Source organism: Lissotriton vulgaris, chromosome 11 (assembly GCF_964263255.1).
Source record: "Lissotriton vulgaris chromosome 11, aLisVul1.2, whole genome shotgun sequence".
NCBI classification, from domain to species: Eukaryota; Metazoa; Chordata; class Amphibia; order Caudata; family Salamandridae; genus Lissotriton; species Lissotriton vulgaris.
The window spans coordinates 543,052,974-543,079,062 of NC_141699.1; the positions used below are offsets into that span (position 1 = coordinate 543,052,974).

Below are 26,089 nucleotides of genomic sequence, written 5' to 3' on the forward strand. Positions count from 1 at the left end.
CAAATAAAAAGAAGAACAATTATCAGCAACATTCTGAGCGAGTAGCACAATTTCGGTTGGTGTGTAATATAGGGTAACACAGATGTGGTAAGATAATTCAGTACTACGAGTAATTAAAAAAGATTTTACAGGACATCAGTAGCTCGTGAATAGATGAGCTCAATCTTCTGTAAATCTTTGAGGCGTTTGCATCGAAACCATTGTCTGTACCATAAAAAAACGGATCTATGACAGAATTTCGACAGACAGAATTTCGACCTACACAAATATCTGCGTAATTATATCAATAGCAAAAATATCGACGCCCTATGTACAACATGGTAAGTACCAAAATATCGAAAAATTAATATCGATGTAAAAAATATCGTTGTTAAATATATCGATTTTTTTTTAATTTAAAATAACATAAAAAAACTGTAAATAATACATAATAATTACTTAAACATATTTAAATATATGTAATAATTGTTAAAAAAATAATAATACATATTTAATAAAAAAAAATAATAAATAATATATAATATATAATTACTTAACAATAATTACTATTCCCACTCCAGTGGGTGCAACAGTAGGGAAAACTGACCCTGAACACTAAAAATACCCCTTTACCCAAAAACCTAAAACTGACCCTGAACCCTAAAAATACCCCTTTACCCATAAACTGAAAACTGACCCTGAACCCTAAAAATACCCCTTTACCAAAGAACTGAAAACTGACCCTGAACCCAAAAAATACCCCTTTACCCAAAAACTGAAAACTGACCCTGAACCCTAAAAATACCCCTTCACCCAAAAACTGAAAACTGACCCTGAACCCTAAAAATACCCCTTTACCAAAGAACTGAAAACTGACCCTGAACTCAAAAAATACCCCTTTACCCAAAAACTGAAAACTGACCCTGAACCCTAAAAATACCCCTTTACCCATAAACTGAAAACTGACCCTGAACCCTAAAAATACCCCTTTACCAAAGAACTGAAAACTGACCCTGAACCCTAAAAATACCCCTTTACCTAAAAACTGAAAACTGACCCTGAACCCTAAAAATACCCCTTTACCAAAGAACTGAAAACTGACCCTGAACTCAAAAAATACCCCTTTACCCAAAAACTGAAAACTGACCCTGAACCCTAAAAATACCCCTTTACCCATAAACTGAAAACTGACCCTGAACCCTAAAAATACCCCTTTAGCAAAGAACTGAAAACTGACCCTGAACCCTAAAAATACCCCTTTACCAAAGAACTGAAAACTGACCCTGAACCCAAAAAATACCCCTTTACCCAAAAACTGAAAACTGACCCTGAACCCTAAAAATACCCCTTTACCCAAAAACTGAAAACTGACCCTGAACCCTAAAAATACCCCTTTACCCAAAATTAATTAATATTACAAATAAATTACTTCCCACCCTATTCCCCTATAAACCCACAACCCGCACCAGTAGTAAAACATATAATTTAGTTAAAAATACACATAAATTATCAATTAATTAATCAATTAATCAATTAAAATAAATCATTGCCAATTAATATTTAATTGCAAAATAAATTAATCATTGAAAAATAATTATTTAATTACAAATAAATTACTTCCCACCCTATTCCCCTATAAACCCACAACCCGCTGTGGTAGTAAAACATAATTTAGTTAAAAATATACATAAATTATCAATTAATTAATCAATTAATCAATTAAAATAAATAATTGCCAATTAATATTTAATTGCAAAATAAATTAATAATTGAAAAATAATTATTTAATTACAAATAAATTACTTCCCACCCTATTCCCCTATAAACCCACAACCCGCTGTGGTAGTAAAACATATTATTTACTCTTATATATTTTTAAATTATAAAAACATATTAAACACATATTATAACAATTAATTTAAATACTTAACTTATATTTCTAACACATATTAGTAAATCGAAATTACTTACATCGATATATATGCTATCGATATTAGTAATTTCGATATATATGCTATCGATATTAGTAATTTCGATATTACTTACCTTAGGGTCGATATTCTGGCCATCGATATTCTGGACATCGATATTCTGTCCCATCGATATTAGCAACTCGATATTAGTGTAGGTCGAAATTAAAAACTCGATATTTTGACTGTTTACCTAAAAAAACACACAGAAAGGGCAGTGATGTGAATCGAGCAGAGCTGCTGCTAAGTTCCCCAAAGCAAGAGGTTACAACATGGCCCTCAAAAACCAGAAAAATGGTAAAGCAGACAAATCACATACAAAGCAGAAAGGGTACTGAGCCTAACTCAAAAACAGGTAGCAAGAACATCAGTTAACATTATCAGCATTGCTGGAGTTCTACGCAGGGAATCGTAGATACTGCAACTAAATGAAAGGAGTGCTGCAAAGCAGGGCTTCGTCCAGCCATAGTGAATGCACATATTGTATTGTATCAAAAACGTAAAACTCACAGGAAGTCCAGGAAATGCCAGACTTAAATGGACTCAGGAGTGAAACACTGAAAAGCTGGAAGAAGTCAAGTATAATATACACGACGAAAATAGCTGTCCCGAAACTAAGAATGATCCAAATAGAATTGAATTATTCTGGGCACAGAAAATAGTTATCCTAGCCACATGCAAAGTCAGCACTGTAGCATATTGACAGAACCCACCAGGGACGGGGCATCGAACGCAGCCACTGGTAAATTAATAAGAAAGCAGAATTGTAGAAGCACATTTGGCAGGAAACACCTACAGAGGACTGTAGAAGAGCTTGTTTCAAGGCGGCCCCAAATTTCAGGAAATGTAATGATAAATTAAACAAACGATGGAGGTAGAGCGGTTCAAATTAATCAGAAGCAAACCACAGTTCTTCTCGGGAACAAGTAATCAGTTACACATATTCTATATAATCACACCTCGCAGGGGCCAATGGGAGACAATCACTGGTCTTATATTTCAGGTAAAGCCTGCCACTTTCCACAAGTGGCCTGTGGCCAGAGGAGCAAGCTTGCTTCTCTGAGTGGAGGAATTGGAATTGATCCTAAATTGTTTTAGTGATGTGGAAACAGTAAATCTAGGCCTAGGGTAGTTTCTGGGTTAGGATATAGTCCAAATAAATCTAGCCTCTCTACCCTCAGTCGGGTTCTGTTTGTGGAAGGGACTGTTCCCAAGGAGGCAGAATTGAACAAATTCCATGAGTGACGCTAATTTCTGGTAATAACCAAATCGGTCATACATTAGTAGTTGTTGAGCTCAGTACCAAATGAAGACACAGAGATAAAGAGAAGTTATTCCAAACACGCAAACAGAAACAATCAAGGGAGAGGATGCAAGCGAAGGGTAAAGACAAGTACACAAAGAGAGACAAAAATGCGAGGCAAGGTAGCACATATGCCAATGAAAGACAGCCAAAAGTACAATGAAATGTATGATGTAGGAGTATAATAAAAAGAGAGACAAGGGAACATAGGAGTACAAGAAAAACGAGAAAGGAGTGAAAAGGAGAGTAGTACATGGAAAGAGAAATAGAAAAGAGGTGCAAGCAGAAGCCAGACAATTATAATGAAAGACACAACGTATGTGGAAAGAGAAGTTAGGTACACAGAAAGATGGATATAAGAAACGGTAAATAAAAGTACAAGGAACGTGAGACACAAGTACAGCATAATCACTGCTCATGACCACTGAAAGACTGTCAAAAATAAAAGTAAATGCTAGGTGTAACAGCAAAGGGAGAGACAGTTACAAGGAAAGAGAGAAATACATGAAAAGAGAGCAGCAAGTACAAATAAGGAAATTAATACAAAAAAGCAAAAGATATACAGGAGAAGAAAGGAGTTAAAGTAAAAAGATCAGTACAACGAAAAATAATAGTACAGGGAAAAGAAGAAGTAGTACAATGGCAGATAGCACAAGAAAAGATGGACACAATTAGAAGGCAAGAGAAGGTCACGACATGGATAGAGTGAAAAAAGTACAAGACAAAATTAAAATAAAAGGTCAAAGACACAGGTGTGTTGATAGAGATGACGACGTAGAAGGCAAACACTGAAATACAATAAAAGATAAAGCCAAGTACAAGTAAAGATAAGGCAAGAAAAGAGGGATAAAAAATGTAAGAAAAAGGGAAACGGAGAGAGAAATTCGAGACAGAAAGAAGTACAACATCAAGCAACTGCAACAAAAGTGCAATAATAGCAGCAGTTAAAAGAAAGGGAAAGAACAGTACAGGGAGGGACAAAAGTAATGAAACATGTACAAGGAAAGAATGCAGAACAAAGAACAAGAGAGAAGAAACGTTAGACACAATTGAAAGGAAAGATAAACATACAAGGAGACTGGAGACATGGCCTCAAGAACAGTGCTACAAAAGATGGGAGAAACACACAAACAGAAAATATCCAAAGAAAGAGAGGCAGATGATGAATGATAGAAAACATGTACATGGAAATATGACCGTCTCATGAGGTAGAGGCAGCAAAGACCACAGAGTGATAGACTTCTTTTCCAAGGAGATAGAGACACAGAAAGTAAAGCGTGTCAAAGACTTTGGTTCGGATCTGCCCTGACTTGTCATGCTCTGTTTTAGAAAGGAAACACAGCACTGCACATCGCCGCCCTGGCCGGGCAGGAGGAGGTCGTGCGAGAACTTGTGAACTATGGGGCCAACGTCAACTCGCAGTCTCAGGTAAAGAGAAATGTTTGTATTCGGCACACAAGCCCTTAGCTGTTAGTCACCCCCATCAATGGTTAATAACACAGGCACACAGCCACCTGCATGACACAACCTTGCGTGTCTGTAACAAAGGAACACGTTTTCATCTTTAGATCTGTACAAATATATCTATAACACAAACACACACACACACCCTCCACGCACATCTTTACTCACCTGTAACACTGAAATATATAATTGTCAGTCGCAACTGTACAATCAGCAGTAAGGACACCCCAACTGAACTTTTAAGTGGCCAAGGAATAGGGGTATAATGACAATAACCTAAACACTCCCGCGCATACCCATTTAGTTTAATTTAACATTGTGTTCGGATGCACTTTGAGACAAAAACACAAAAAACGAATATAGAAAATGATACTTTTATTTTCACATCCAATTAGTCAGTTTTAATAATTACATTGCATTTACTGTGTCCCCTGATGTTTCCTGAAGTGCATACTCGAGGCTTTTCAATCAAAAAGGCTTACTTTGACCTCAATGGTGGCTGTATGGATTCTCCTTGTATGTGTTTTGTTATCCTGGGGCTGATTTTGAGCTTGGCAGCGAAAGAGTATCCTCTCGGCCAAACTGAAGGTCACCTGATTTACAGGCGTGTGGACCATAAGTATGTCTTCGTCGCTGACATACTCCTCCGATGGCCTAAAGGAGTAAGGACTCGACCGATTTAGAGTAGGCGATTGAATGGTCAGTTTTTACTCTCCCATACTACCATCAGAAGGGGCAGTCGAACACAGGGGCGTAACACAGGCCCAGCATCCCCCGCGGTGCGGTGGGGGGCCCCAGCTGCAGGGGGCCCCCTCAGCACAATACCCAGGTCCGAGCGGAGCAAAAAGAAAACGAGAAAGCGGTAAAGGAGCAGTGATGAGAGGCATCTGAGAGTCATATTGAGACAACACAAGATGAGCGAGGCCAGCAGAGTATTAAACAGAATTCATACTGGACAAGGAGCAAACAGTGCACACAGGTGACAGAGGGGTGCGCACTGGGAGGGGCAGGGACGGTTTCTCAAAGAAGACACGCACAGTGCGGAAATGGACAGGCAGCTACAGACGTAGGTGACAGGCAGCTTCAGTGGGGGTCCACACTGGGGCCCCTATGTAAGGGAAGGGATGGTGTCTCGCAGAATACATGGTCAGACAGTGCACACAGGTGACAGGCGGATTCGGTGGGGGTGCACACTGGTGCCTGTCTGTGAGGGCAGGGACAGCGCCTCACAGAGGACACACACAGGGACAAGCAGCGTCTGTTGGGGGTTCACACTGGGGCCCTCTGAGAGCAGGGACGGTGTCTCGTAGAGGACACGCACAGTGCACACAGGGACAGGGAGCTTCAGTGGGTTGCTCATTGGGGCCCCTCTGTGAGGGGAGAGACGGTGTCTCACAGAGGACAAGCACAGTGCACACAGGGACAGGGAGCTTCAATGGGGTGCACTCTGGGACCTGTCTATGAGGGCAGGGACGGTGTCTCGTAGAGGACACGCACAGTGCACACAGAGACAGGGAGCTTCAGTGGGTTGCATATTGGGGCCCCTCTGTGAGGGGAGAGACGGTGTCTCACAGAGGACACGCACAGTGCTCACAGGTGAGAGACAGCCTCAGTGGGGTGCACACCTGGGGCCTGTCTGTGGAGCAGGGATGGTGTCTTGCAGCGGACACTCACAGTGCTCACAGGGACAGAGAGCTTCAATGGGGTGCACACTGGGACCTGTCTATGAGGGCAGGGACGGTGTCTCAGAGGACACCTACAGGGACAGGCAGTTTCAGTGGGGTGCACACTGGGTCCTGTTTGTGAGGGCAGGGACTGTGTGTCACAGATGACACACACAGTGCTCATAGGTGACTGGCAGCTTTAGTGGGGTGCACACTGGGACCTGTCTATGAGGGCAGGGACGGTGTCTCAGAGGACACATACAGGGACAGGCAGTTTCAGTGGGGTGCGCACTGGGTCCTGTTTGTGAGGGCAGGGACTGTGTATCACAGATGACACACACAGTGCTCACAGGTGACAGGCAGCTTCAGTGGGGTGCACACTGGGCCCCTCTGTGAGGGGAGGGATGGTATCTCACAGAAGCCTTGCACAAACAGTGCACACAGGTACAGGGAGCTTCAGTGGGGTGGACACTGGGAGCCCCGGAGTAAGTCCGGAAGGGGGCCCCTCTGTGCATTTTGCAGGGGGGGGGCCTCAAGTTTCATTACATCACTGGTCGAACAACTATTTTTTACTCTCTATTAATGGCATAAAACACATGGAGCTAAAGGGAATACAATGTTTAAATGATCTGCACACTTGGGCGAAAACTCCCATGGTGTGGGAGGGCATTCGTTTTTATTTTTAAAAGCAAAGCATACATAGGACCCTCCATTTGGAATAAACTCCCTATTGGTATGAGACAAAATGCCAATCTTTTATCATTCCGGAAAGCACTCAACATATCTCTTCTGTGAGACATAGCTCCCTATTTACACCCACTAAAGGCACCAAATCTGGCACCATCAGCGAATCAAGCGCGGAGATACCCCTTCGGGGGTCGAGTCCAGTGCTACATAAGCAAATAAATAAATCAATAAATAAAGTTCCGCTTTGCAATTTAGTTTTCGGAAAAAGAAAAACATGTTAAAAGTTTGATGGATGGAAACATAATTTTGAATGTACTATCCGTCAAACTTTTTATACAATGACAGAAACCGCTGCAGGGCAGCACTCTAAGTTTGGTGGGTGGAGGACCCTTGATATGGCGAGACTAAAGTACTCCGACATAATTACGGAGTTACCTCAACCAACTAAACTCTGAATCAGCCAACCTCTCATTTCTTTAACCTTTTCTGTAGCCTAATGTATAAAGGCAAGTTAACCACCCTATGAGACTGTGCGTTTGCAGGGTGTGTATTTGCTCCACATAGATTCACTAACCCTCTCTATCCCCTCCTACAGAAAGGCTTTACACCACTCTACATGGCGGCCCAGGAAAATCACCTGGAGGTGGTGAAATACCTACTGGAGAATGGAGCTAATCTGAACGTGGCAACAGAGGTGAGTCAGGTGGGAAGTTAGCAGTAAGACTTTTTCCCATTGTATCTCAAAGATGAGAGTGGTGGACTACGGGCAAAAGCTGCCCCAAGGGCAAACACATTCTAACTTGTCCCACACATTACAGGAGAGGAGCTTGACATTTTACTGTTCTAAAGGATTCTATTGAAAACATGCACTGGCACTCCATTCCCTCAATGGAACTAGTATTTTCATAGATACTAGGATACATCATAGGAGTGTAAGGAGGTCGTTTAGACCCTGGTGGAGGCCAATCAACCCTGTTAGGAGACCCTGCCAAAATAGTAGTTTATTTTTTTTAATGAAAAGAATAGACTCAATGCCTTGTATTGTGGACACGGGAAGGGAAAGTGTGATAGTCACCCTGCTCTTTAATAGGGCAGGACAAACCTAATTATGACTTGGTGATCCCTTTGCAAATGGGCTACCAGGCCAGAGGAGTTTACTGTTAGAGCCAGCCGAGGCTCTGCCAATGGAATCCTGGCACTTTACTCAACCCTAAAAAGAGCTGGGGAACCTCAAATTTGGTGGGCGGGAGCACCACTAAGTTACAGCAGTGTCACTGACCTGTCAAATTCTAAATAAGGCCCTAAGTGCACTGATTACTAAAGTGGCACACTTTTCTTCTTTTTATGGGAGCTGCCCTTCGGAGCCACACCAGGGCTATTTCTCACAAGAGAAAAGCCCTAACCATAAATGATTAGGTCTTCCATAAGAACTTGTCTCAACATTCTTCCTCTCTGTCTCTTTCACCTGTAAACTCTATTCTTCGTAATGTTTCCTCCTTTGTCTGCCTCCTTTCTGTTTCCTGATTCGCTTTTCCCCTCTTTTGCTGGAAACCTTATCTTTCTGGCTTCTCTTCTTTTGGTCAACTTCTGTTCTTGCTCGATACTTCCTTTTTCTACTCCTTCTCCTCGCTACTTTTTCCTAACTTCTTTTTTTCTGTATATTCCTTCCCTCATCTTTTCCTTTTCGTCTCAAACCTCCAGTGTTGCCTCTTTTCTGTTTCCTCTTTTTCCTATGTAGTGGTTTTCCCATATTCCATTTACGGTCTCCTCTTTCCAGTCTCAACCTAAGCAATCTCATCTTTCCCCATCTCACTTTCTTTCTTCTCTTGATTTCCCCTTCTGCTTTCTTCTGTCCTCCTGGCTGTCAGCTTCGTAGTGTCTCTTCCCTCTTATTCTTGTCTTTCCTGTCCTCATAATCTCGTTGATAAATAATTCCTTTTTTGTTCCGTCTCTATATCCATGATTTTTCGCCTCTATTGTGTCTTTTATTTCTTTTTCTTTTCTCCTTCTGTGTCACTTATATTTCCATTTCTTTATTTTCTGCTCTACGATCTTCTTTCGCTTTCTCTCAGTGTCACTAGTTCATGTTCTCTCTGTCTCTCTCATCTTGCTAGCCCCAATTTACTTTTCCACTACCTTTTCTGCCTTTCACCCTCCCCTTTAATCCTGTGTCTGCTCTTTTAATGATCATGCTCTTTCTGTTTCCTCCCTCAGGATGGCTTTACACCGTTGGCAGTTGCATTGCAGCAAGGCCACGAAAACGTTGTTGCCCATCTGATAAACTACGGCACCAAGGGAAAGGTGCGTCTGCCTGCCCTGCACATAGCAGCCCGCAATGACGACACGCGAACAGCGGCAGTGCTCCTGCAGAACGACCCCAATGCAGACGTCCTCTCTAAGGTGCGCCTTGTGAGACCATTACCCACCCAGGGTGGTTTCAGACTGAGTCTAATGTGTACTGGAGGAGGCCATGTCGCCTCTGTGTGGGGGTGATCCAGATAGACCTATTTGTGTGTGGAGGCTGGTCTCGGATACAGGGCTGGATTTTCCTCTGTCTTGGATCAGGTTGAATCTGCCTGTGTGTAGTGACATCTCATGAGTAAGACTGATTCTATATCACGAGTGGGTGGAGATCCAGGTCCCAGAACCATCGTCTCCACTCTGCGTGGTCTATTTGTCAAAAGCAATCAGTGACATTTATAAACCACAATGTCCTTGGTGGACCCCAGAGCTGATGCCTCATTGGACAGTGAGGCAGGGCACATTTGAGTGACTGAGTCATTTGACCAAAGGTCATTATACCTTTTATTTCCGGGCACTGGTTCAAATGTAACATCAGTGCTGGGTGGAAAGGGCACATATATACCAGTTTTACAAGGTCTAACATACTTGGGCAAAAAGATAGCATGCTATATGATTTTCCAGTGACTTAGCTAAAGGAGTGGTCGCGTGCCATAGACATTTGTTGTAAGTTTGGGTGGAGGAGTGCTATTGATCAGAGGTGGTGTTTAAGCAGTGAACTGAAATATAGATATGTTCTATGAAGAACAGAGCTTGATCACCTCCCACGAGGACTTTATGCAGGCCTCCACGTCTCATTAGAAATTAATTCTCCACACCTATTTAACATAATTGGCAGAACAGAGTCTTTTGAGCCATTACAGAAAAACACTACAATGTCACTTCCCTTAAATCTACAGAACTGCTTTGGTTCTGCTGCTAGCCATGTTTATAAATTCTACAGAGGGGTTTTCCAAATGCCTTCCCAGACCAAGAGAAAGTTAACCTGGGAAGAAGAGGTTTTCCTCTGTCTCCTTGTACACATTTGGAGTTTATAAAGCCACAGGATTCTGACTGCAACATATTTTATGATGCAGAAATGAGTTGAGGCAGGATGTGCATTCAATGGGCTTCATTTACTACATTTTGACACACTGCAGCACAGCAAGCCTTTCTCCTGTGCTGCTGCGTGTCCAAATAAAAGTGCAGGAATGCACAGTATCCACAAGATACTGTGTATTCCTGTCCTTCCTTGCATCGGCACACTAACAGCAGCTGTGCGCCAAAACAGACACCTTTGTGATATGTTGCATGGGTGCCTGCTTTGCAGGGATAATTGTTTTTGTGTAGGAAGGGACACCTTCCTGCACAAAAACAATAACTGATGGCATTTTCCTCTTTCTGTGCGTGCTGCAGAATGCAGCACGCATCGAAAGAGGAAAGACAAGGAGAAATAACAGCTTTTCTCCTCATTGCTCCACTCCTACGCCTCCCCTGAGGAGGTGTAGGATTCTGACACATTTCCAGCTTTACAAAACACTGTAAATCTGGGAATGTGCCAGGTACTAAGGATGTTGCGTGGGAACACTCACAGCAACACACATGAATGCTCCTTTCACACAGAGTAATGCATGACAGGATCCCATATTTACATAACCAGGGTGGCTTTACGTGGCCTTGTACGTGGCCTTGTAAGCATGGACAAGCCCATTGCTTTGCTGTTGCTTCAAAAAAGTGACACACTGGTGGTGCAATGGTCTCATAAATGAGGCCCAATGTCGGGGGCGATCATGCATTGCTAGGTAGCCCTCTAGGGCACTATTTCCTTCAGTACTTGTGTCTTGGTTTCTTTGCTAAGTTCTTACTGTTTTTGAATTACAGACCGGGTTTACCCCACTGCACATTGCTGCCCACTATGAAAACCTCACCGTGGCTCAGCTGCTCCTGAACCGTGGGGCAAACGTCAACTTCACCCCACAGGTAAGAGATAGCAGGGGGCAGAACATGAGAACTTGGTTGCATATTGTTGCATATAACAATGCCACTATATTTAAGAACTTCACTTTCTCCAGTATTGGGGTGTCTTTCATAGATTCACATGCTTGAATATTCCCCGTAGTCGAATTGGGAGCCCTCGTAAATACATTAGCAATAAAAACTAACAATATATGTATATAGAAACATAATTACATACATTCTAAAACCATAAATACGTATAAGTACCAAGGATAGCAGTAACACATAGGAATACATTGAAAGAAAAAAGAACTTTCATAACATATCCAAGTCATTATGTTAGTCCAAACTATAGCCAATCAGGCGCAAGCACCCCTCTAGAACCTTCTCCTCAGAGGCTCAGGCCCTCACATTTTCTACCACACGTCGTGTGAAGGGAGTCTCCCTGAGCTCTGCTCAGTTTTCTACTTCCTTGTGGATTTCTTCTGGCTTTTCTGAGCTGTCTTCAAGTAAGAAGTCTTTGTTTCGTCCTTGGGCTTCTTGTGGGAAGTTGCGGCTCTTCTCTGAGGACCCTCACAAGAGGTGTATTTATTGCCTCTATCCAGAGCATGAGGTAGGCAAATGTAAAATTTGCAGGACTTTCTCCACCAAGACCCTTAAGGACAGGGAGGGACGTCTCCTCCTTTGGTTACAGAGGTTGAAGGAGAAGGATTCACCTTTTTCTGATTCAGAAAGCCTTGCGTGCCGGGATGCCCCACAAGATTCACCTTTGCTTGTGAAGCGATTCCGCAGAGACAAGAGCCACCGCCCCTGTACCCACCTGACCCGTGCGGAGAGTGGCACCCAGCAGGGATGAGATGATGAGATGGAACCAGGGAAGGGAGCCAAAAAGGAACGAAGAGGCCTTGGTGGTTGTGGAGCTGGGAAGGATCTTGATATAACTGGGGAGACAAGAAAGACCCAATTAGGAAAAGACCACACCTCCCGCTTCGGGGTAGACCTCTAAACACATGCAGGAAGGATCACCTTATCCACAAACTTACCAGGGCTCATGTAGATCCCGGAACCAAGGAAATCATGGATGCTCCGATGAAGAAAGGAAAACCAAGGCAAGCGCCCGTGTGCGGCAATAACCAACCAAAGTATAGCACTCCTGCGCGGTGATAGTGCAAACAAAGTATAGCGCTCCTGCGCAGTAATAAACAACCAAGTATATAGCGCTCCTGCGCGGTAACAATGCAAACCAAGTATAGCGCTCCTGCGCAGTAATAAACAACCAAGTATATAGCGCTCCTGCGCGGTAACAATGCAAACCAAGTATAGCGCTCCTGCGTGGTAATAGTGCAACAAGTATAGCGCTCCTGCGTGGTAATAGTGCAACAAGTATAGCGCTCCTGCGCGGTAATGCACCAGAAAGGAAGGACCAAGGTAAGCGCTTCAGCGCGGCACAGCACAAATAATGAACAGCGCTCGTGCGCAGTAGAGTACCGGAACAGAAGACTAAGGTAAGCGCTACAGCGCCTCACAGTACGGGAGACAGGAGAGCAGTCCGTAGCTTCTCTGGGCTCCGAAATGGTGTCAGGTGGATCCGGATGAATCTGAAGCACGGAGCCGGCGGGAAACGCAGCGTTTAAACGTCTCCCCCGGAAGTGCTTCGGCAGAGGAAGGTGGGTCAAGAAGGACTAGACCAGGACTCGACTTCCGCCGGAAGTGAGGATCCCGATACCTGCATGTGTCTGGCGGCTACTCGGGAATGGCAAGACGTCGCAACGTGACAGTAACCCCCGTAAGACAGAACCCCCCAACACACCTGGAGTCAGAAAGGGGAAGCAGGGCGAGGGCTAAGCGGGTGACTCAGATGGAAAGCACGATCCAGAACGGGAGCATAGCGTACATGGACAACGGTTCCCAGGATCGTTCATCGGGACCGTACCCCTTCCAGTCCACCAGGTAGTAGAGCATCCCTCTGGTTCGACGAGAACCCAAGATGGCCCTGACCTCGTACTCTACATGGTCCTCCACCACCACCGGGGAAGGAGGAGAGGGAATGGTGCTGCTGGGGTGGACCGCATGCAGAAGGGAGAGATGGAAGACCGGGTGTATCTTCATGTGTGTAGGCAGTGAGAGCTTCATAGACCACTTTTTCGATGACAAAAGGGCCCACAAAATGAGGCAACAGTTTCTTGGGGCCATGCACATTGAGGTGCCGAATGGAGAGCCACACTCTGTCGCCCTTGAGGTATTCGGGTTCCTTCTGCCTATGAGCGTCGGCGTGTGTCTTGTAGGAGTCCTTCGCTTTGGCCAGCTTGAACCGGGCTTGTTGCCAAAGATTACACAGGGTACCATGATAAGCCAGCACCATCGGTAATGGGCTGTCCAGGGGTTCCTTCCAAGCAGTTGTGCAGGGGTGTCATCCTTGGAGGTAAAAGAAAGGGGACATGCCGATGGCCGAATGCCTGCTGTTGTTATATGCGTATTCCGCCATCCATAGCACGTCAGACCATTCCTTCTCAACCATAAGCAGCAAGCAGCGGAGGTACTGCTCCATGGTGTGGTGCGTTCTTTCAGCTTACCCGTTCGTCTGGGGGCGGTACACGGCGGAGAGGCGTAGGTCCATTTCCAGTATCCTGCATACTTCCTTCCAGAAGGGGGACACGAATTGCGACCCCCGGTCCGTTATCACTACCGAAGGGATGCCGTGGAGGCGAACCACGTTGTTCACGAAGACCAAAGCCAGTTGGGCTGCCATGGGTATCTTCATCAAAGGCACGAAATGCGCTGTACTGTGGTTTGGCCGGTGTTGGTAAGAGGGAGTTCCACCACGAAGTCCATGGAAATGGTGTGCCACGGATATGGTGATACTGGAATGGGACGTAGAAGGCTTGCAGGGGGTTCTGAACTATACTTGCCTTTTCAGGCAAATGGCACAACTGGATACGTGGTTTCTCGTGTCAGCCTCCATAGTCGGCCATCAGAATTGTCTCTGTAACAGGTCGAGAGTCTTGTGGTAACCAGGATGGCTCGAGAGTACTTGATCGTGACACATGCGTAATGCTTGTTGCTGACGAGCCGCCCTAGGCAGGTACAGCTTGTCTCCCCTGAACAGGAACCCGTTCACATGTGTCACTCTCTTGGGTTCTTCTGCTAGGACAACTGGATTGGTTAGGTTCACGTCCTTTTGCAACTGAGTCATGAACTCTGAGGACACAATGATGCCCTGGAAGTGTTGTTCTGGTATGATGGAAACAGGCTCAGTAGTATCAGCAACGTCATTGGTTTCCTCTAGACGTGAAAGGGCGTCCGCCTTGGCGTTCTCTTTTCCGGGTCGGAACATAATTGTGAAGTTGTACTCGTTAAAGAACAAGGTCCATCGAAGCTGTCGGGCTGTAAGGGCACGTGCTGAACGTAGGAACTGGAGGTTCCTGTGGTCTGTGTAGATGGTTACGGTGTGTTTTGCGTCCTTCAGATAGTGGCACCATTCCTCGAACGCCGTCTTGATCGCCGGTAGCTCCCGGTCAGAGACAGTGTAGTTGCGTTCAGCGGGTTGGAGCTTCTTGGAGTAGAAGGCCACAGGGTATAGCTGTCCTGTATTGGCATCTCTCTGTGACAACACACCCCCCAATGCATCCTGTGAGGCATCTGCCTCCACTATGAAAGGCAGCTCGGTGTCTGGGTGCACAAGAACAGGGGCTGTGGTGAACCGGCTTTTCAATTCCTGGCACGCGATGTCTGCTTTCTGGTCCCAACAAAAGCGTACTCCTTTGCATAGTAAGCGTGTGATAGGAGCCACCATCCCGGAGAAGCCTGTGATGAACCGACGATAGTAGTTGGAAAACTCTAGGAATCTCTGGACCCCTTTCACGGGCTCTGGAGTGGGCCACAGTAGGATGGCCTCCACTTTTTTGTTATTCATCTGGATGCCAGCTGGAGTGATGATATGCCCCAGGAACTCAACAGCGGTAACGTGAAAAACACTCTTCTCCAACTTCACGTACAAACGATGTTTTCCCAACTACTGGAGGACAGAACGTATGTGTTGGACGTGTTCCGTGATGGTCCGTGAATATATCAGTATATCGTCTATGTATACAATACAGAAGACATTGATGTATTCCCTTAACACCTCATCGATGAAGTACTGGAATGCTGCGGGGGTGTTGCAGAGTCCGAAAGGCATGACTTGATACTCAAAAAGACCGAACTTGGTCCGGAAGGCGGTTTCCATTCGTCACCCTTCCGGAATCTGACTAGGTGGTAAGCTCCCCGTAGGTCGGGTTTTGTGTAGATAGAGGCGTTCTTTACCTGATCCAAGAGGTTGGAGATCAGCGGTAAAGGGTATCGGTTCTTCACCGTGATAGCGTTCATCGCCCTAAAGTCAATACAGGTCCTCAAATCGCCTTCCTTCTTCGACACGAAGAATAGGGGAGAGGACACTGGAGACCTGGATTGGCAGATGAACCCGTTTGTCAGAAACTCATCCAGATAGGAGCGTAGGTGGACATTCTTCTTCTCCGTGAGGGAATAGATTCTACTGCATGGTAACGTGGAGCCGGGTATCAGGTCTATCCTGCAAACAAACGAACAATGTGGTGGTAAGGTGTTGGCTCCTTTCTTGTCGAACACATCCACCAAGCCCAGATAGGCCTCTGGTACTTCTGCTTGGGTAACCATCCCCATGCCCCGTAAGGGTAACGAGCGTGCTTGGATGGTATGAATACCGAGTGAGTTATCCTCCGTGTAACAGGTCCTGCAGCAATGTTCTGAATCCAAGGTTATAATCCTGGACACCCAATCGATCCGGGGATTGTGGTCTACTAACCATGGCAGACCCAATATGACCTTGAACTGGGGAGCGTCAATCACGTCAAAGCTGATGGATTCGGCGTGGCGATTCGTGAAGGTCATGCTCATGTCTTCGGTTTGACACCTGATAAGGCCGGAAGTTAGGTCCGTTCCATCCACTGCCTTGACCGTTTCAGGTTGTGCCTTTGGCACCGTGTTCTTGCCCAAGGCTTGTGAATAGTTAGTGTCAATAAAGTTGCCGGTTGCTCCGGAGTCCAGCAGGGCGGTTACCAGCCAAGTATTGCCTGTCTGATTCTGCAAGGTCACTTCCACTCCTACGTGGTGACTGCCGTCGAAGATTGCAAGGATTGCAGAGTTGCAGGAAGAAAAACCCAGTGGACGGACCCCTTTGTCTACTAGGTTGTCTCGTTTCCCATCTTGTCTCCTTTGTTCATGGGTAACACGAAAGGCCTTCTGCTCTGAGGGCGTGTGGGTTTCACCGGGCATTCCCTGACGAAATGCCCGCTTTTGCCACAATACAGGCACTGGTTCTGTTTCCTCCTCTTTTCTCTTTCTTGACTGGTTAGGGGTCCTCTGATGCCTCCTATCTGCATAGGTTCCGGGGTATCGCCTGGAGGAGCCGCTTCCTCCTTGCCTTTTTCCGAGCCCTTGTCCCCGAAAGACAGGAAGCGGTTGTCGCTGCCTTTCCCTTTTTCGGTTCTTCTTTCCTGTAGTCGAAAGTTCATCTTGACCACCAGATCTATGAAAGGGCCAATTTCATCAGGCGGATTGGGCAGCTGTGATATGAGATCCTTGAGGTCATCATGCAAACCCCGATAGAACACTGACACCTTCTTGGATGCGGGCCAATGGGCCTCGATGACGAGCCTGCTGAACACAGTAATGTAATGGAGCAAGTCATTGTTGCCTTGCTTTAGATTGAGCAGCTCGTTGTCTGCGGCTTGCACAAAGTGTGACGGGCGAACATCCGCCGCATGGCTTCCTTAAACGTCGGTAGGTCAGCAAGCATGGGGTCATCATTTTCTACTAGCGAAATGGACCACTGGGCGGCGTCCCCACCCATATATGATAGTATAAATGCGACTTTCGATGCGTCATCGGGAAAGGCTGATGCCCTGGTCATGAAATGCAAACGGCACTGATGGAAGAAGATGCCGTATTTGGTACTGTCGCCGTAGAAACTTTCAGGGGGAACCAGCTGCCCTGGGTGGGGTGTGACAACCTGTAAAGCTGTGACCTGATTGGTGGCAGTAGAGGACCCACCAAAAGTGAACGTAGGCAGTCTTAGCAACCCTTCTTGTCTGACTCTGGGGCTAGGGGTAGTCCCCCAAGGGCTGGTGATTGCGGCCGCCAACTGGCCCTGCATGGCCGTCATGTCATAGCGTAGGCTGAGGTTTTCTGCCCGCATGGCAGCCAGTAAGGCTGCTATGTCTTGCAGGGAAACCTCCGGGTCACCCATGTCGTCTGGGCGGAATGGTTTACTTGGGCTTCAGATTCTGTCGGGATGCCCAACAAGTCTCACCTTTGCTCCGCCTCTAAGAAGCAATGACTTACCTTCCCCGCTCAAAGTTGGAGGTCAAATCTCCCTCTTCTTTTCCAATTGGTCTTCAATCACCTCGGACCGTTAGGTGCTAGACATTGTATCAAAGGGCCATGCTTTGGAGTTTGTCAAATTCCCTCCGAACACTCCTCCATCTGGTCCGCCTCCGGCACACCTCAAGGGGCTTTTCCATCAGATTCGACTCATGATTCAGAAAGGGGCCTTTGAAGTGGTTCCCAAGTCTTAGAAGGGGATGGAATTCTATTCCCGTTTTTTCCTCGTCCTCAAGAAGTCCGGCGAATGGCGTCCGATCCTTGACTTACGAGCCTTAAACAAGTACCTGAAGTGCCAATCCTTCCGCATGCTCAGGCTCGTGGAAATTCTCCGCCTTCTCTCGAAGGTTGATTTCAGGATCACCATCGATCTCCAGGACACTTATTTCCACGTGCCGATACTTCCAAGACACCGGAAGTACTTACGCTTTCGGGTGGGGCACAGAGACTTTCAATTCAAGGTTCTGCCTTTCGGCCTTCGCTCCACCCCTTGCGTCTTCACTAAGGTCTTGGCTCCGGTGGTGGCATATTTACGTTTGAAGGGCGTTCAAATCTCTCCCTACCTGGACGACTGTCTCATCAAGTCGCAATCTTGTCACCAGGCATCTCTGGACACTTACTTCTGTCTGACTCTATTCCACTCTCTCGGTCTGTCCATCAACACCGAGAAGTCTCAGGTCGATCCAGCTCCCTGCAGAAATTTTCTAGGCGTCACTCTGAATACTTCGCTGGTGAAGTCATTCGTATCTCACGAGCTTCAGGTGCGGTTTTTACGCCTAGTGGCTCTCATCCATTCAAAAGGGTCTGTTTCAGTTTGTGTATTGAAATCCTTTCTCGGGATGGCGTCCTCCTGCATCTCCCTGATCCCAAATTGCAGGCTCAAGAGTCACCCGATTCAGGAGGAATTGGACAAGCAGTGGCGCCAGGTCACCGGCTCTTTCAACGATCTGGTTCTGGTGACCGCTCGGATGAGGTCCGCTCTCTTATGGTGGGCTCAATCGTCAAACATCGCTGCCGGTACTTCTTTCCTGACCATCGCTCCAGAGCTCATCCTTACCACGGATGCCTCCCTGGAAGTCTGGGGCACACATCTTCAGGGGCTATCCATAAAGGGCAAGTGGACCCTGTCTCAACAGACTGGAACTCATGGCCATATTCCTGGCGCTCAAGTCTTTCCATCTTCTGCTCCAGGGTGAATCTGTGCTCATTCAAACAGACAATACCACCAGTATGCACTATGTGAACAAACAGGGGGGCACCAAGTTACCGCTCCTTTTTAGCTGGTGCAGAGCATCTGGGACTGGACGCTCCGTCACTAAATAACCCTGACAGCGGTTCACCTACCAGGCATCTCCAACATCCTAGCAGACTCCCTCAGCAGGCCCGCGTCCTCGACCCACGAGTGGGAGTTGCATCAGCCTACTCTGGACTTCATCTTTCGGTTGTGGGGTCGCCCGAACATGGATCTGTTTGTGAGCCCGGTGAACCGGAAATGCCCGTCTTATGCAAGTTGGCTTCCCCATCAAGGGTCATGGGGGAAATGACTTTTGATGGACTGGTGCAATCTATTCGCCTATGCTTTTCCGACGATTCCGCTGGTTCCTCGAGTGTTGTGGAAAATGCGGAGACAGCAGTGCCACATTCTCCTGATCGCTCCCAGGTGGCCTCGACATGCGTGATTCTCGGAACTGCTGCTTCTCTCACAGTGCGAACCCATCCTCCTTCGTACTCGAGCGGATCTCCTCACAATGGACAAGGGTCAGATCTGTCATCCAGACCCCTCCTCTCTCAAATTATCGGCCTGGAACCTGAGCACCATGAATTTGCCCACTTGAATATTTCACCAGCATGTAGAGATGTTCTTGCCAATGCGAGAGCTCCGTCCACAGTAAAGACTTACAAGCTAAAGTGGAAAAGGTTCTGACACTGGTGTGCCTCTACCAACATCCACCCCGTGCACTCCTCTCCTGCTCATCTTCTGCCATTCTTTCTGCAGTTGTCTCAATCAGGACTTTCCCACTCCACTTAGAAGGTCTTCCTAGCGGCAATCTCTCGTTTCTGGCAGGATGGGTCTTCTTCTTTCTACTCTTCCAGAGTCATTCGACAGTTCTTCAAAGGACTATTCAGGATGTTCCCGTCCATTCGGCGTCCCCCTCCGCCCTGGCATCTCAATGTTGTTTTGGCGCAATTGATGAAGGCACCGTTTGAGCCCATTCACAAAGCGGATTTGAAATTTTTGACCTGGAAGGTGGCCCTTCTTCTTGCCTTGACCTCCTCATGTCACGTGAATGATATCCATGCCTTTACCATTCAGCCTCCTTTTCTTCAATGCAAATCGGACTGTGTCGTACTTCGCACCAACACGGCATTCATGCCTAAGGTGGCGACTGATTTTCACCTCAATGAACCAGTGTTCCTAAAGACTTTCTTCGCTAATCCTCAATCTCCAGCGGAGCAACGTTTGCATTCATTGGACGTTAAAAGATGCCTTAAATTCTGCATCGATAGGACAGCGCCCTTTCGTAAGTCTGATCAACTGTTCGTTGCTTACGGACGCATGCGCAAGGGGCGTCCTGTTACCAAGCCAACTATTGCACGTTGGATTTCCTGAGCAATTTCATTTTGTCATCAGAAAGCCGGCAAGCCTCTTCAATCTACTGTACAGGCTCATTCCACCAGGGCGATATCTTCCTCTACTGCCCTGTTTGCGGGTGTGCCGATTCACCATATATGCCGAGCAGGCATACTTTTACAAAGCACTACTGCCTCGAGATGATCAACAAAGCTGATTCAGCAGTGGGCCAAGCGGGGCTTCGTAATCTTTTTAAATATGGTGAGCCTCTTTCATTCCCTCCGCCTATATGAGTAATTTATCTGTCTGGCTGCATTATGTGATTTCATTGCATTGTATGCTTATGTACTGCTCTTTTGCCTTGCGGCCAGCTATTACTGCTCACTATTCTATTCAAGCATGTAAATCTGTGAAAGACACCCCAATACTGGAGAAGAACAATTCTTACTTACTTGTAAACGTTGGTTCTCCAGTATTGGTGTCTTTCATAGATTCACATGCGACCCACCCACCTCCCCTCAGAGGCTCGCTTCTCCTCTTAGACTCTTTTGTCACTCTGGTGCTACGAAAATCTGAGGGCCTGAGCCTCTGAGGAGAAGGTTCTAGAGGGGTGCTTGCGCCTGATTGGCTATAGTTTTACTAACATAATGACTTGGATATGTTATGAAAGTGCTTTTTTCTTTTAATGTATTCCTATGTGTTACTGCTATCATTGGTACTTATACGTATTTATGGTTTTATAATGTATGTAATTATGTTTCTATATACATATATTGTTGGTTTTTATTGCTAATTTATTTACCGTGGGGCTTCCACTTTGACGACTGGGAATATTCAAGCATGTGAATCTATGAAAGACACCAATACTGGAGAACCACTGTTTACAGGTAAGTAATATTTGTTCTTATGCAAGAACAATGGGTTAAGGCAGAGATTTAAAATATCAAAGAGCTTCAATGTAATCAAAAGTGGCACCATGCAAGAGCACCAATACATCTAAACACTTCGTTGTATATCAGCGCTTCACTGTATGTAAAGAATTCCCTCTTTGTAAATCCCTTTCTGTAAATCATAACTCAGCTGTATGCGAGGGACTCGCGGTGAATAAAAGCAAGAGCATCACCACATGTATAAGTGTTTAATATGTAGTTGTTTGAGTGCTTTTATGATTCTAGTTAATCCTGATGGATATGTTTTAATTGAAATGGAATGGACCGGCTTTTTTACTTCTGTGTGATAGAGGCCCAGTCTACTCCATGATGCTGTTGTTGTTCAGTATCTTTTATTCTTTTAAACTGTGTTTTATCTTGTTTTATATTGTAACATTGTATTTCAAGTTATATAACAAATTTCATTACTACTAACATACGTCTACCTGTTAAAGCAACAGGGCCATAAAAGCTTAGAAATCTGCATCCTTGCGAGCCCAGCATCAAGAAGCCTGACCATTCCTGGACACTGAGGTGCAGCCTGGGTGACTGAGTACTGACCCTCACGAGGTGCCCTGGACTTTGCTGGACTAATGAAGGCCATCAAGTACAGTTTGGTTGGCTAGCTAAAAAGTTGTAGCCAACTAAATGAAACCACTGGGATTGTTGTAACTGAAGACCAGTAGACCTTTGGCAACTGATGCTGCGCTGGACCTCATTCGGACACTGTGGGAGATCAAACCCTGATGTCAAAGTCACACCCACAACCTCGAGGACCATGTAGTTGCCACAGGAGTCATCTCGTCTGTTTGGCACTCTTAGGCAACTTCTCCACAAGTGGGGCACCACAAACACAACACAGTCCTCTCTTTGCCCACCCAGGTGCAGTTCAGCCTTTGGTGCAGGCTCTCTGTGATGGATCCAGTAAGCAGCAGCATAGTATTTCTTTGGTCTTCTTTCCAGAACAAACATGATCTGAGGCGTGGGTGCTAGGAGTCCCATGTGTATGCGCTATGAGACTAGGGGCTAGTGGTGACTAACTAACCAATGGGCTACTAAGTACCCTCCAGTCTGATGATGACTTCCTGCGAAGTGTGGCATCTAGCTATCCCAGTGTGTACTATTCCGTCCACTCCCATCATTGCGAGATCCTTCTTTGGCTGTGTGGAGCTCCAGAGCCCAAGCTATACGTGTGGCTACATGGGGACTACACTTACCTTAAAATACCGGTTTGACAATGGCTTCTTCCTCTCTGCCTGAGTTGCCATTTGTCAAATAGTTACATTAAATTAGACTTCAGCAATACACAGGGTTTAATGCAATAATTCTTTTGATACCTTGAAGTGCCAGATTTGGTAGCCCCATTGGTAGCCCCATTAGGAGGTTAGCACTGCTGAGTTGATGCCAGCATATAACTCCACATCTGCCAATAAGGCTACTAACCTTGTTACAGTGAACATGATGGTTGTACTTTATTTTCCATGTTTCATTGAATACAAGCAGGTCTTTACTTTTAATAACAGCACCCCTGCCTTAGGGGCTACTGAGGCTACCTTGGGGGGTGTCTTATAAATATTAAAAAGGTCAACTTTTGACTCCGCAAGTTTAAAAATGCCCCACTTGGCTTCGAATGGCAGACCTAGAGACATGTTATATTTTGTTATAACATGAGTGGCACAAACTGTGCTGTGAGTATGTAACAAAGGGGTGATTCAATTTAGGAAATTCAGAGGCTGGAATCATATACTAGTACAATCATAAACAAGAATACCTCTGAATACCATATATCACAACATACCTTTTTCGCCTCAGTCCTTTTTATTGACTTTGGGCAACAAAATTTTTTAAGTTATTTACTTCAAACCTTTTTTTTTGTATTGTTTGGCGTTTCTTACATCAAGGATATTTATATGTCTCCTTATATTTCTCCTGTTGCCTCGATTCCTCAGCGTTCGCGCGGTCCTAAGGGGAAAACGGAAATGACGTCAGACAGGAGAAAGGAGCGTTACAAACTCGAAACAAAGCAAAGAAAATGAAGGAAGCGCAAGCTCCAAAAGTAATACGAACCCAAGAAGTATAGAGTTCACCTGCCTCTCTACCATCAGAAGACATCATCCATCAACAGAATCAATGGAAGGATAAAACCCGAAGGAGCCTGGCAAATAACAGTGGATTGGGCACATTGAAACGTCTTTTTGATACGTATAAATGACGTCCTATTAGAAATAAAGCACAGCCCTGAAGAAGACCTTTAAAACTTGGAGTGTCTGGTCCTACCTATATAAGGTCGAAACGCGTCGGTATTTGAAAAGATAAGAGGCTCGGAGCAAGCTAAGAGAAAAAAAATACTGACCCCATTAGGGCAGCCAAGTGGAAACCTTTATGTTCCCCCACAACATCTTGTGTAATTAACCCCCGACCCTATACAGGACCTTGATATTAGGATACTCTGAGGACCTAGGTAGATTTGGTCCCAGTAAACGTTTTTCTAACAATATAGGACTTTAAAAAGGGTTTTGCAAATTTAGTATGTGTCAAAAGACTGGTAGTGAAACATAGATAAATATTGTGTAAATATATTTTTTGTCTAATAATTTCTTTTTTTGCTGTGTGTTTAAATGTAACAATGATGTATATGTTGTAGATATAAGTGTATTTGTATATAAATGTTTTCATGTACTAAAATGATATAAGGAGCAATATAAATATCCTTGATGTAAGAAACGCCAAACAATACAAAAAAAAGTTTGAAGTAAATAACTTAAAACATTTTTTTTCCCAAAGTCAATAAAAAGGACTGTTTGAGGTGAAAAAGGTATATTGTGATCTATGGTATTCAGAGGTATTCTTGTTTATGAATGTACAAACTGTGCTGTATTCCACTGTTGACACTTAACTTACTGGCTCTGGGTACACACAGTATTGTATACTAGGGACTTAGACATAAGTTACCCTATGCCAAATGAGCATTATCCAATCACATTTATCATTTTTTTAAAGATAGTTTTTATTGATTTTACAGAGTGCAGTGGATAACAATACAACAATTAACAGTGGAGCTCGTACCAGGATTGGTACATAGATTATTGCAACATAATACATGTTTGACATTGTGAACCATAGTGCGTACATATTATATTGTCAGGATACATTATAAGCATTGAAATGACAGTTTGCACATTTCGCAAATTGCAAAAATTATGGTAGGATAAAGTAAGTGGACTCCCGCTGTGCAGTGATCAAAAAGAGGAAGTAGGGGGAGAGGCTAGGAGAGTCAGAAGGGATAAAAAGAACAGCAATCCAACAACTTGCGAGCTCTTCAGTCCTGTAATATGCATTTTTGTATACTAAAGCCGTTCATGTTCATATCACATATATATCGGTAAATAGGGCCACAAGACAATACCAGTATATGCCCTTACCAGCGGAGGCAGGCATGCAACTTCATTGGGTCGCTGACGCACTATGGAGAGAAAGAGAGAGAGCAGGCCATGGGAGGACAATGGTTGGGGTGTTCGCGGGCGAGCAACCACGTGTGGGAAGGAGGGCGGACTCGGGGAGGATGCATGTTGAGTAATTCTGTGAACAGTTAGCAGTGAGTATAACAATGATTCCTATAGTATCACCCATTACTGTAGCTGGTGTGTGTACATTTGACATTCAGTGTATTCAGGGTGGGTGTTCATCAGTTTTGGCTTCAACTGCAATTAAGTATGTCTCCCATTCCTCACCTACCGTGCGAGAGTCGCCCCTCTTGCATAACGCTCTGAGTGTGTGTTTCCACTCTGGTCCAGATACATAAAACATGAAGCCAGCCCTGAATCTCTGGGGGGGGGGGGATTTCCAGGCCATGGCTGTATTTCGTTAAATGCAGCCCCAATAAACAGGTTTCAGGGGTCGGGGTGGGAGGGTGTGTTGACAGCTCCCTTACCGTGGATGTGACTTCCGTCCATGCTTGTGCCATTGGCACACAGGCCCATACCATGTGCATAAAGTCCGCATTTTGCAATTTGCAATGGGGACATGCTAGGGAAAGTACCGGAAACATATGATGAATGCGGTCCGGGAAAGATACGTTTGGTGTATGTAATTAAACTGTGTGAAGAAGAACCTAGGATTATGGAATATATTCTTGGTCATCTGTAGGGTGCAAGCCCATGTTTTGTCCGTTAATGGGTGTTATAGCATCGCATCCTATTTGGCTTGGGCTCTAGTGGCATGATCGGGTGGGGTAGTGTTGAGGGCGGTGTACAGAAAAGTAATGGAATTACGTTTGGTGTTGGAAGTCAAAAGTGTATGTAAAGCCTGTGTTGTAGGTGGTTCAGCTTCACCAGTGTCCCATTTCTTGCGGAGCACATGCTGTACTATGCAATATGTTAAGAATTGACTGGTGCTTAGTCTATACAACTCAACCAGGTCTTGGAAAAACATAAGCTTTCCTTCGTTATAAAGATCACCCGCCTGTGTGATTGTAACCTCAGTTCATGGGGACAGGTCAAAGCGCCTTTGCAATCATTGCAAAAGCAGCAAGTCCCAAAAAGGGAATGAGGGGGAATGCGGCAGAAGTGGGCCTTTGGGATGTAGGTACTTATACCAGCAATAGCGGGCCACTGTCATTTGCCGGAATTCAAGTTCGGGCGGAGAGTCGAGTCAGGTGTAAATAGTCATGCCTCATAGCGTTGCATTTATGAGCAAGGATTCAGGGTGGTTTGTGTGCTCAACCAGGCCAGAGACCATTGTAATTGTACCACAACATAATACAGCTCAAATTGGGTGCCCTCAGTGAGAAGGTGTTGAAGGGCAGGCAACGGCACCCGATAACGGCCTGTGTTCCAAATCTATTCCATTGGTAACCCTTGGAGGTCTCTGAAAAAAACCCTGGGAAGTAT

The 26,089-nt window shown here is 45.4% G+C and overlaps 1 protein-coding gene across 10 annotated transcripts in view; it reads left to right on the forward strand.

Annotated features, from left to right (window-relative positions):
* Nucleotides 1-26,089, forward strand: part of ANK1 (ankyrin 1) — a 1,037,654-nt gene that overhangs the window by 359,840 nt on the left and 651,725 nt on the right. For all 10 annotated transcript variants that reach the window (XM_086943592.1, XM_086943597.1, XM_086943588.1 and 7 more), the window contains 4 exons: nucleotides 4,582-4,680; nucleotides 7,663-7,761; nucleotides 9,282-9,467; nucleotides 11,229-11,327. In XM_086943592.1, coding sequence (XP_086799718.1) covers nucleotides 4,582-4,680; nucleotides 7,663-7,761; nucleotides 9,282-9,467; nucleotides 11,229-11,327 — 483 coding nt within the window. The remainder of the gene's footprint in view (nucleotides 1-4,581; nucleotides 4,681-7,662; nucleotides 7,762-9,281; nucleotides 9,468-11,228; nucleotides 11,328-26,089) is intronic.